At 42.0% G+C, this 13,246-nt stretch overlaps 1 protein-coding gene across 11 annotated transcripts in view; it reads right to left on the bottom strand.

Moving 5' to 3' along the window:
- Window positions 1-7,531, bottom strand: part of dachd (dachshund d) — a 93,553-nt gene extending 86,022 nt beyond the window's left edge. For 4 of the 11 annotated variants that reach the window (XM_047600520.1, XM_047600528.1, XM_047600521.1 and 1 more), the window contains exon 1: window positions 6,759-7,531. In XM_047600520.1, the coding sequence (XP_047456476.1) occupies window positions 6,759-7,315 (557 nt within the window). In that variant the 5' untranslated portion in view covers window positions 7,316-7,531. The remainder of the gene's footprint in view (window positions 1-6,758) is intronic. The other 7 variants (XM_047600524.1, XM_047600527.1, XM_047600529.1 and 4 more) reach the window with 3 other exon arrangements.
- Window positions 7,532-13,246: the final 5,715 nt, after the last annotated feature.

The raw sequence follows: 13,246 nt of genomic DNA, 5'->3' as shown, positions 1-13,246 counted from the left end.
CAATCTGTCAATCAGTGTCTAACGTCTGTTGTTGGCTAGATGTGACCTACAAATGTATTAAATGATGTCTGTATAGTCTTTTAAAAAAAAAAGGTAAAATAACATTAATAACCCTTTATTGTCAGTCAATAATGTTACGTTTTTCAGTTTAAATCCTTCCTTCTTCGTTCTCATCCGCTGGGTGGAGGACGACTGAAATGGACGCGGGACTTTTCGAAGCTCGGTTTATAGCGTCTAGCCTGCTGGCTCAACAGGAGCCTCTTTTAAGCAGCTTGTAAGTGAGCTTGTTTAGTTTTAATTCAACGCAACAAATTGACTGCATAAAGTGTTTCTGGTGTCTTAAGTGAATTCAGATTCACAAAAATAGCTGTGGGGCTGTATTCTTGGTTTTTCATCAGAAGGTATTGACTGAGCAGATGCTTTGAACCGCCGTAGAAATGTGCTGCTAGTCTCAAGTGTCATTAGCTTCGGGGCTTTTTCAGCTAGCGCCAGGTAAAGATTAGATAACAATCAGCCCTTTAATAGATACTGTTGGAGGCACCGGAGCTGTTCCTGTGCTGCGCCGTTCATCTGACGCTAACAACAGAAGAAGAAAGAGTGGAAAACGATGTCATTTCCTCCCCAGTTTCTCTCCTATGATGTACCGCTGAGCCCAGCAAGGTACGCGGCTGTTGTCGAATTACACTTAACTGTTGGCTCGTACTGGTAGTCTGTGTTCAGTCTGATCCTGCAAGGATTTTAAAAGCGCTTTTCTAGTGTTGGCTCTTCTTTTTTTGTGTGTGTGTGTTGAGAGTTAATTTTTTTGTGTGTTTACAGAACAGTTTGTGTATACATACCCCACATTCACCAGGGACAAATACACACTAGCATTGTTATATTAAACTTTAACAAATGTGAGTTAAATTACTTGGTACTGGGTAAATATTCTCTTTAGATAAAGATAGTTTATGCAGATTGTTTTTCGAACTCTATGTGAAATTAAAAAAAAAAAAAAAAAAAAAAGCTTGTATAATATTACGTGGATTACATGACTGAAACTCCGAAAGTACAAAGGGCTTTTTGTTGGATGACATTCCTTTCTTAATATACTTCAATTAATAAGGAGGAGTCCTTTGTATTGAGCAAAGAGCTCTGAAAACATTGGAGGAATAACATCTGCATGTTTACTCAGGAGAAGATTCATCCCTGATAGCCTCCACCGAAATGAAGAGGGGGGAGAAAAAACAAGTAGAGGAAATTTGTGGAATCCCATCTGAGATTGCTTCCCTGATGGATTCCTTTTCCTGTCAGCTAAGACGAGAAATGAAGCCGGGGAAAATTAACTCCTGATACAGCTACGCTGAATTAGACAGAGAAGAGGGGGGTGAAAAAAACCCAACACACTTTTTAAGGATTCCAGCCTTGTCATTTTCAATTTTCTGCTCTTTGGACATGCTTGTATTCAGATTCCCCAACATCTATTCGCCATATCAATCCTAATTAGACAATCTGGGCCCACGAAGGATGGGAGCGGAGTTATTTGCATAATTTAATCATAAATACTCAGTGATACATATTTCCAAATGCATTTGTACAATTATCTTTTCATCCTTGGGGCAAAAGTATTAATATGATTAGGCAATAATTCTTTAAAAAAGGGGGAAAATAGGAAACCAGCAAGTGTGCACTCTTTTTTAAACTCCAGCTTTGGGCTATATGAAAAATTAATTAATTTCTGAGGAAAATCAATTTCTCTATGTGACCATATTAGACAGAGCCAGGCAAGGGTCTGCATTCCTTCTCCAATCAGGAAATCTCATCTGCTCCCTCTAACTTCTGTCAGTAGCATTTAACATCCTGGTACAAGCGTCACTGAGTTCCGCTACGCTCCCTAAATGTGCTGTAATGTGAAGGGGCCGTAAGTAAAGACAAGGCAGAGAGCTCTGAGGGAACAGGGAGAATGGAAATCAGCACGAAAAAAAAAAAAAAAAAAAAAAAAAGTCTATTCCTGGCATGTTAGGCAATCACTCTCAAATGTAAAATCATCAGGTAAAATCACTGTGAGCAAATCTAGTTTGATATGAATGATTGCTCCTGTTGGCGGATGGATTTTCACAGCTGCTGAACAGAGTAAAAATAAATAATTTTAATTGCACTAATCAATGTAGAAAGGCCCGATGTCAACGTGTGATTTCGTACCATTTCATTTTGCAAAAGAATTAATTGGTAATTCAGCTGCTGTTGCGGATCCAGTAAAGGCATGCAAATAAGATAGGAGCATGGACAACTAATGCATCCAACAGGCAAATTAACAATACAGGCCTCTTTGCCATGCAAATAGCCTCTAAATCCACAAATGACATTAGACAGTGTCAAACAAAGCCTCTCTAACAAGTGAAATCTGCACTTTCAACAGTCTCGTCCCGGCTTCACTTTAAGCCCCAGGAATATCCGTCACAAAAGAAACGGAGAAATCGAACGTTACTTCTGCTAACCGAGCCACTCCACGGACTTTTCCTTTTTTTTTAAAAAAAATAAAAATAAAATAAATGCTCTAATTTGCTCCTGTTCCAACTGAGCGAATGTCAAGCCAATAAAGCAATTCTGATTTTCAAGGAGACTATTTGTTTGCGAAAAAAAGAAGAAGAAGAAGAAGAAAAAAAAAAAAACACCTTGCCACCATCTGCCAACTGCACAGTTGACTTGATCACATGTACTGTACCTAATCAAATTTAGCAGATCCCCACTGAAGGATTAAAAATGTGAAAAAAAAAATAAAGGCAGAACTTTAAATGCTTTTTTTTTTTTTTTTTTTACTCCAATGAAGAATAACACAACATAAGAGCCAATTTGGCTTTCCAGAAAGTACTTCAATAGATTTGTATTTTAAACAGCTTTGTATACCATTATCTCCTGCCCTCTCTTTCTCCCTCTCCCTCTCCCCGTCTCCCCCCCTCTCTATCTCTCTCTCCCTCTCTCTAATCAGGCATCTGTCACTCTGTTTTTGAAGTTATTATCGCCCAAGCTCCCTCTTGGATGTGGTTGCTGGGTGACGGGTATCTTAGCACCCACTCTGACTGGGAATGATTTGAATGGAATCCAGAAATCTCCCCTGAGTACCTGTAAACACATCCGTGCCTTGTAGAAAACAAATATATTATAAGAGAGCTCAGCAGAGGAGAGGAGGGAGAGAGACAAGCTGGCACCCTCAGTGGCAGCTCACACTGAGCGCTAAACAAAACAATTACCGTCATTTGCAAATATGTGTGTTTAGGCATAAACACTCTTGAAATAGGAACAAGAGAGGTGATAGCTCTCATAACACTAGCTGTCACATCAGCATCAATTAGATATATTCGTTAAAGCGAACGCGGCTCCGCCGTGACCTGTCACTCGTAACGTTTCAGGGTAAGACGTGTTTGACTGAAACAAACCAAGGGGAAATCTATTTAAGAAGGGCATGTAAGTGAAAAGCCATCCCATTCCCAGTGGTGGGACATTGTCTAGGGCGTGTGGTTAACCTTCAGGGGTAGACAATGATTGTCAATTAACTGCTGTATTTCTGCGCCCCAGCATCGGATAGCCAGCCCTCCACAAAGCAAACCCGACGAGAGATATGCGATATCTCCGCACCGCCCCTCGTGTTATAATAACCTTTCAGAGAGTTCAAGTGTCACACAGCAATAAGAACCTTTTTCATCCCACCGCAGGGAAAATGAAAAGGAAAACAAGTAGCTGGAACAGAGGGCTCCTGGAGGGCTCCTGGAGGGCCAGAGTCATAATGTAGGGGAGATTACTGCACCTGGATCAGTGCGGGAGCAGGAGTGAACGCTGCTAATCTGGCACGAGAGTCCTCAAGAAAATGAAGGGGTCGAGAATTACTATATTCCTAGTATTTTTTTAGAGATGAGCGATAATTACTCGTAAGTAAGCACAGCACTCGATGTAAAGCCGAGAAAGGGGTTTTAATTATAAATTCTCGTCTCTGAATCCATCAGCAAAATAAACTAAATTCCACACACACACACACACACACACATACACTCCTGAACAACACCTTTTTCCATTTAAAGTGTTCAAACAGAGTTATGCTAAAGTAGGCATAGTAGGGAACAATTTGGTTGGAGCTTGTTTGCGTCCACATCAAAACTAAAACAGCGGGACGCACTGGTGCTCTGTGATGCTATTCACATTCACACTGTGTGCAAAATGAGAGTAGTGTTGTTTTAACACAATAGCCTGTGGGAGGGAGAAAAACAGCAAGTGAAATAGTAAGACCCATTGTACAGGAGTATTATTCACTTCATTGTTATCACTCTGCCACTGTATAAAAAAAAAAAAGAGTGGTGACATTGTTGTAATGGGGTGAGATGAAAAGCTAAACTATCTCGGGCAGCAGGCTGTTGTTGTGCAACCTGAGCAGGTTAACCGGTGAACTCGGATACTTTCCACGTGACAGTAAGTCGGCGCAAAACGGAACATCGACTTTGGAGAGGGAACTTGTTTTCACCTGCAGGGCAACCTGCGTCCTGTTTACTCAAACTGATCATTTTGTCAGCGGCAATTCAATGACAGACGGAGCAAAGCGCACATCCCTGCAAATAAAATCAACTCTTTCTAAGTAACAGAAGCCTTTTATCCAGCGGATGCCTCACTGTTCCATGATGTAATTCTCCAAATGGGGCAGGCAGGCGGGCAGGCCGGGTCTGAGTGATTGATTTCAGCCCAGCACCAGGAGAACCTGGCTGCTTTCAGAGACAATTACAGTCCTGTCCATGTGCCCGTAATAGCCCAGCACTTTAGCGTCATTAAAGCGACGCGAGGCACTGCATTATCCTTTAACCCCATCGCTGGCCATCCCCCCATTGACAACCCGGAGAGTTCAACCACATACTTTGTCACCTGAATCCCCACGCCAGGCTGGGGAGGATCACCGCACGGTATGTTCCGCTCTATAGGAGGAGGGGGGTGGGGGGGGGGAGGGGTGTTGAGGAGGGGGGGGGTTGAGTTCTGCTCCCTTGATGCTTTATGTAAATTATGCTTAAGCACCAAAGTGCACAGGTGAGTTGTTGAGACGATTGTGAGTGGAATGGAAATATGAGGCTGCAGCATAATTTATAAGCTCCACGTATTGTATGTAGATGCGTGAGGCTGATTGTTTCGAAGCTAGCGTAAAGACAATGGGAACGGTGTTTACCGACCGCACAAAAAAAAAAACCTGTGAGCTGCACTCAAAATTTAAATAAAGGAAGTACATGACAAACAGGTTTAAAATCATAATTGACTCGCTGTAATAATATCCTCTCTGTCTTCGTCAAATTGCTGCGTGTGTCATTTGATTTTCGTGTTTTCTGACAAAGCATAAAAATACACTTTTAAGATGCCAGCAACGCTTTGATGATCAAACTACGTTCGGGGCACATCTAAATAATACTAAATAGTACATAAAAAATAATCTGCTTGACATGTGCTGCGTGACATGTGGGTCCAATTTGAGCTGAACCTCACACAGTAATTTTGCAGGAAGGATACAGGTTTCTTTTAAACTAAGACTCAGAGTGATTCAAAGTGTTTATTGCTATTCCCCTCTGATGTGAGCTTTTCCATCATATTTGCATTTCCAGCTCATTTCTGAGTAGGAGATCAATATGGAATCAATCATAGTGACAGGTGAGATGGTAAATTTGACCAGGCTGAACCATCCTTCGAGACTCAACGATACATCACAGCTCGCAGCAACAGGACAATAAAAAACGGCTTTTAATCAAATATTGATCTTTGCTTATATCACTCGGTTTATTTTAAGCTTTATAAAACACGTAACGTCCAAAATATATCATCTGGTAATACGGGGCAATTTAATTTTCACGTGTGTAGTTGTTTTACCTCCATCACTTTATAGTCCCTCCTTGGTTATCTGTTTGTTTGCTTTTTTAGAAATCAGGAACATTAAATTAAGGTGTATGATGTAGCTGTGTGTTCTCATATAAGTGAATTACATCCAGTGTAAAAATAAAGTGTGGCTTCATACACTGCTTCTGCACAAGAGTCTTAAATGTAGTGTGTCAACCTTAAGAAAAGTCCCCTTCGTTACTATGGGATAAAAAAAAATGTTCTTTAATTCTAATAATGTGGGTCACTCTTATTTACTTTGAAGTTATTATATTTTTAAATGATAGCACCCTTGTGGCCAAGGCATAAAATTAGGAACATTCTGGTTTTATGTCACTTAAAAATAAAATTATATTCACATATATATACACACACACACATATAAATATAGGTATGAGAGGCTGTTATTATAATAGTTTTTTGTTGTTGTTGTTTGGAGTGGCAGCTTCACACCTTAAGTTTATTCAACAGCACTGTGGAACACAACCGAGGTGTAGCCTATATTATCGATTCATTTGTTCTTAGGTGGACAGGCTATCCATCATGGCACAGCTTTTTCCCCGCACGTGTTAAAAACTTTCACTTAACTTTTTTTTCCCCTGGTGAAGCGCGCTGGGGTCTTCCTGCCCCTAAACACAACCACGACCACGCTACCACCGATGTTTAGATGGAGTCTGGCACACGCCACGAAGCACATTCACGCACTTTCACACACACCGCTGACGGTCGCATCGTTAAATACGGCCCGAGAAATTAAAGCACTTGTTTTGCAAATGAAAAATGTCTCCCCCTCTCTTGCTCCTGCGCCTTTACGCACGGCTGTCTTGCGAGGACATTTAAACCATCCAAAAAAAAAAAAAAAAAGCACAACGGAGCTCGTTACTAACCTCGCGTTGGTGCAATCGTTGTAAAGAGTCTCGAAGTCTTTTCTGGAGATGAGTTTACAGCGGTTCACCCCGGGCTGGATGGCGCCGAGACCTCTGAGGATGCGGACCTGCTCCACATTGCACACCACCGGCGTGATCTCCAGCCGCTTCAGCTTGGTGTAGACCGTATGCAGTCCTCCGACCAGGTGCTTCAGGAACAGGTCGAAAGCCTGGGGAAGGCAGATGAGCTCGCAGCCGTCCACGGTGAAAGAGGCCACTTTGGCACCGCGCAACTCGACCATCTTGCACTCGTTGTTCTGCGGTATGTTTTCAACAGGCGACGGGGTCGAGTACACGGGTTTTCCGGGGGGTAGAGCCGCGTTCGGGGTCGGGATGCCCGGGCTGCCGGTAGCGAGGAGCTCCGATCTGAACAGGTTCTGTGCGGGTCCGGATGGGGGGGCCAGGGATGGAGACGGTGATGAAGTTGTCGACGGCGGAGACGTCGTCGCGGAGGGAGTCGAGATAGGAGGCGGCGGGACCAGAGGAGTTGGTGGGATCAGAGCAGCCGGTACGGCCATGGTCACCTACAAGAGGGGAAGCGAGTAGCCGAAGTTCAAAGTATAAAACCCAGCCTGGCGAGACACCCCCAAACGAAAGAATCCACGAGAGTTTAGCTCCTCGGATAAGTTGGGAAGTAAAAAGAGCTGCCGAAAAAAAAAGGCGTGCTGACTGAGGCTTTTTTTTTTTTTTTTTTTTTTTCGAGGGGGGGCGAGCGGCGGGACAATGATCAAAGATAGGAGGAGGAATGACAGGAGGAAAATGAGCTGAAAAGTGCAGCTCCGCTCTGTGGATGAGTTGTTGTTGTCACACGGTACAGAGAGGGAGGAGCTAGGGGACAGTGGAAGCCTTTGAAGAACAGATAACTGGCTGAAATGTTTCAGGTCCGTTAAAATAATACATTTTTAATTCTGCACGAGAGAGATCTGGTTACAGATCACAGATCACGGCGGCGCAGAGAAAAAGCCTTTCTTTTACAGGATATCCTGCGCTAAAAAGAATTTTAGTTTAGAGTTATTTCTGGCTGTTAACTTCAGCAGAGGTGCAGGTTGCTCCCACACTGGGGCTTTGCACACCCCTGATATGCAAAACCCACTTAACTGCTGTGATACTGAGCTGAAAAAAAGTGGCCGGAGAGGAACTTTTACATGTTGTGGCGTCGCGTGGAGGTATTTTGCAAGCGTCAAATAGTCTGCAGTGCTTTGAAACCTCTAACGCTGATGTTATATTTGTTATATTTTCTGAGTGAGCACGCCACCATGACTCACCGTACCAAGACCACCAGACTATCTGTGAGAAAGGATCATATGTCTCATCTAATTACAGTGTCTACACAGCTAAAATGGCAATAGCAATTTTGTGTGAACGCACAGCGAAACGCGACGCGAACAAATTGTTGTTTTTAGGCGTAAGCTTTGTATTAAATCCCTATTTAGATTACACCACATGAAAGGAGCATATTGTCAGATAATGTGCACGTGCGTCTCCTAATTAAAGTCAAACTGTAATGATTAATCTCCAACAGGCTGTTTTCTAAAAGTTATATTAGCTCCTGTCAGCGGCCGTTTCATTAACTGTCCATCTCGCCTTTATTTTAGAATTACAGGTGATCAGATGAAGGTGTGCAACGACGCGTCTTCTGCGTCCGGGGGCCAGAGGTTAAAAAGTTCACGAAGTCTAATTTTTACAATGTCGAATGCTGAACTGAACTTTACCCCGCTGAACTCTCACACAGCCCCTCAATATCAATCTCAGACAATACAGGAAAGAAGGATAAAGGCATGGAGGGGGGCAGATTGAGCACTATATCATTGGGTGGGGTCAAGTCCACGTACAAGTGTATTACTGCAGCTCACATAGACTTTACCTCTAAGGCAAACCGTGAAGTACAGTATTTTACTTCTTGCCTTTATTAACAAATTCATTAGCTGCTATAAGACAGTTAAATATGTAAATATGAATAAGCTTAAATTATATTTAAGTTTATTAGGAGGTTGAACACTGTTGGTTTGCAAAGAGCTACACATTTGTATTATAGGAAGCTCCACTATAAAGGTTTTCTGTCCCCAGAACTAGATGGTGGTCATTTCAAGAGATTTCCACTAGTGTCTTTAAATAGATTACATGGAAATCTACACTCACTTGCCAGTTAATTAGCTACATGAATGCCTTCTAATATAACAGCCCTGCACTAAATCCCCCCTTTGTAACTGTTGTAATGCTCAGTTATACACCGATCAGCCACAACATTGAAACCACTGACGGGGAGAAGTAAATAACGCTGACCATGTTGTGACAATTCGACGTTCTGCTGAGAATCCTTTGGACCTGGCATTCATGTGGACGTCACTTAGACATGTACCACCCACTTAGCCGAGACCAGGCACCCCCCACCCACCCATCCACCCCATAGAAATGACACTCAGCAGCCATCCCCAGCAGGATGCAGGATGACACTGACACACACACACAAAAAAAAAAAACCCGGCCTCCAAATTCACTAGATCCCAAACTGATTAAGTATCTGGGGGATGATCCACAGAGGCCCCTCCCCTCAACCCATAGGACCCAGATCCAATACTAACATCCTGTTGTCAGACACACAAGGGAGGCCTTCACAATATTAGGAAGGTTGTCAAAATGTTGTGGGCTGATCGGTGTACAATGAAACAGCATAAAAGAAAGATGTTAATTCAGCTGCATGATCATTTTAGAGGATGTAGTTTGTGCAGCTAAACCTTTAGCACGGGGCCGTTGTATTAGATTGCATTCATATTCTCTGGTGCACCTAATGAACTCGCCAGTGAGTATATGTCACAGCTTTCTCACGCTTTCTTTGATATGCAAAATTTTAAATCACACTTGTGTGTTTGCCCTTAGATGTATGTGTACTAGCCATATTTTAGAGAGCGCACAAGCACTTAATATGTATTCTCATTAAGCGGGATGAGTGTGTCTCACATCTGAAGAGTGTTTGTTATCGGACTGTAATATTCGGTGTATTCCTGGTGTCCTGTTGTGTCAGATCAGCTTTAAGATAAGCAGCATGCCATTTCAAAATTATCATTCAGGGAAGAGGTAGCTTGTAGTGTAAAATCAATAGCTGCTTAAAATTCATTGCCAGGCAATCCATTTGCCCTTTATGTTGCTAACCTTTCACTTAAATATGCACCATATTAAGATTTCATTATATACAATGAATGTCACAACAGTTTGCCCACTATTTCTCCTGTTTGCATGGGTTAACTGCAAATCATTGCGCTTGTAATGTCTGAAAAATGACTTTCATTAAGATTATGCTGGAAAAAAGAAGAAAAATATATGAGCCTGAGTAGCCTAATAGGTATTAAAAGGCTCCACAGGATATGTGTGCTGTTTTAGATACAAAGGCCCTTCAACAGGCTGGGTGGGCTGCATGTTTTTGTGTGTGTGTGCGTGTGTGTGTGCGTGTGTGTGTGTGTGTGTGTGACCCCAGTTATGAAAACACAGCACAAGACAAAATTGCAGTCTGTACACTGGTTCACTGCACCAAAATACCTTGCTGATATAATTTGTAAAACCATGTATGGGGACAGCAGCCTACTAAGAAAAGTGTTTACTTGTGAGAAAAAATGCGCGACATTTTAATAGCGGAGCTAAGTAGAGGCATTTTTGCAAAAAATAGTTGGTAAAATAGTACCAAGAATAAAGTTTCCGGTGAGAAAGAGTACTTGGTTAACTAAGTAACATAAACAGTTAAAAGTGTTTTTTCTAAAAGTACACAGAAGTACAGTACGTGCGGATGAGATTCCGGTAAACAAATGACTGTGTCAAAATGTAATCACCCAGGATGATGTATGGCATCAGCAAAGTGTTTGAAAATCTATGGATGTGGGACAAGACTTGTGTATGATCAATGACACGGTATATTGTTTGATGTAATAATTTATTCACCCCATAAAGCTTTGATAAAACAATGTTGAAAAGCAATTTAAATTGAATTCATTTAAATGTCAATTCTCATGGTTAGGATTTTTCTATAATTGGCTATTTAATTAAAATAATTTTCATAGTCATTAATACAGCCGGCAACTTGTAGCGCCCTGACGTGTTTTAATTACATGGTATTAACAAAATTGATATGCTTTAGAAAGCATGGTGAATAAGAAATAATTAGACCAATCATACATCATCCTCTTATGGACATTAAGTGTATCACAATATAATTGATGAACTTAAAAAACGAGAGAGATAAATAACTTTAATTGTACGGAGTTGGTGTACAGTGCTTGGAACAAAGAATCATACTTACGATGTATTATATTTCAGAGGCAATTCATTATCTGTAACATCACTTAGCTCTCTGTGCCCGGCGCTCTCCCTGGCCCCAACCTATGATTACATGACATTTGAAAGCAGTGATACTGTGTAGTCTCTTAAAATGTCCTTTTACCTAGTCTGAATAAATCCTCTGGCTGCCTGAGAGGGGTGTGGGTTGGACGGGGAAGGGGGTTGAAAAGCAGCCTTAGACATAGGAATCATTTAGATGCCCGGAATAAAGCACTTATTGATCATGAATATTTGTTTCTCCAAGGTTACGCAGCCTTGACCTCATCTATCCTTAGACGCCAGCCAACACAAACATGCCACTTGGGGTGAAGGGGAGATGTCAGAGAGCACTCTGATGTGATAATATTCGACAAGGTTCACTTCAAGGGCTTTCCAAAGTCTTAATGTTATTGAGTATTCGGTGATGGCGTCTGTAATCTTCAAATCAGAACCAGTGACTGTTTGGTCACGGAGCAAAATGCGACCCCCCCCCACTGCAAGAATTACGACTTAAGCAGACGATGGGTAACTAATCTGTTTTTATTTTGATTGCTTATTGTAATTTTTAGAGGAGAAACATGCCCTGATTCCGGCGTCTCCAGTCTGCTTTCTTTTAAATGTCACCTTTTGGGGGTTTTAGACCGTTGCGTTGGACATAGCAAAGCATATGCAAATTCCACCACGGAGTTTGTTTTGCTAATGAGTTCTCACTACGCTTTTATGCATAAAGTGAAGGTCAAGTCCCCTAATGTGTGTGAAGAATATTTAAAGCAACACATGTTAACCAAAGTGACGAAGGATAAGCAGTCACTTTGGTTAAGGAAACAAAAGTTAGAAAAGTCAGAAAGGGAAGCCAGAACGCCGCATTCAGCAAGAATTTCGTGAAATTCAGCCTATTCAGCCGTCTTGTTTGGCGGCTCTCAACTTTGTGCACGCTGACAATTACGTCGAGAGCTACCCTAAAAAAGCTCTTGTAAAATTTGAAAATGAAACGATTTTAGTATCAGAAGCTGTTTCCTAGCTTAACCTTGACAGACATGCGCAACATGAATGGGCATTGTGGATCCACTCCTCGGTGCGATTGTTAGCGGGCACGGCTTGGACTGAGCTAATAGACATGCTCATTCACACAAAGTATGTAAAATAACAGCTTTCTGGTAACCGCTCAAAGGAGGAGCAAATGGAGCTCGATTCATTTCCGAAGAGCCAGCCTCGCCAATAGTTTCACAATTACAGTAGTCACGGCCCACATCCTGGAGTACTTAATTTGATGCCACGCGGCTTCCAATATAACTGGGGTGCAAGGAACAGAGAGATTTGTGGATATCTAAATTGCTAAAGCAGAAACCTGTATAAACAGCGGTAATTACCGGGCCATTGACAGTCTCTCAGTGTTGTGCTCATTCTGCCACAGCCGCAGTGATTAAAATGAATCCTCATCGACTTCTCCATTAAAGCGCTGGCAGGAGCGATCCCGTGACCTTTCCCCATTGATTGAACATAACAATCACAATTCAATTGTAATGCAAAGAGAACATTTGTTATAATGTACACGAGATGCATGAGCCATTTCCTGGGAGCGGAGAAGGGTAATCAATGGAGTGACTCTTGGCGTGATGCAAGGAGAATGAGGCTGTGTTTGCGGGCCCTAATTCATACAGCCTGCAGTGTATGATGGAAAGCAATGATATGCATGTAAACACTCTGATTTCTCTCTGCTCATCGTTCAATAGGATAACAACAAATCTTGATTTCGGTATCTATGTGCTCTAACGGGCCGACGCTGCTGTGAATGGCAGTGATGTACCCACAGCCTGACCGGCTCCTCATTTAAACAGAGATTAAAGTTTGAGTCGTATGTCACAATGGAAATATCTTTTCCAAACTATCTTTGAAAGAACAGCGACTGTCGTCTTCATCCAGGGGGATGACTTAATGCAACATACGACTTCAGATCCAGCAGTCTGTCGCAACAACAATCAAAGAATTACTAAATGGAAGACTGAGTAATCACATAAAACTGTACGCTACTGGAGCGAACTCATATGTGGCTATGTTAGTGATAGTCAAGCAGAAACAAGCTTGTAAAAGCGTAATAACTAATGATTAGCTAAACCCAGCCAAGTGAAACCACAACTCACACA

The sequence above is a fragment of the Mugil cephalus genome, chromosome 12 (genome assembly GCF_022458985.1).
Source record: "Mugil cephalus isolate CIBA_MC_2020 chromosome 12, CIBA_Mcephalus_1.1, whole genome shotgun sequence".
Taxonomy (NCBI): Eukaryota; Metazoa; Chordata; class Actinopteri; order Mugiliformes; family Mugilidae; genus Mugil; species Mugil cephalus.
Note: the sequence above shows the minus strand (reverse complement) of the source record. Positions and strands in the feature narration are given on the sequence as shown.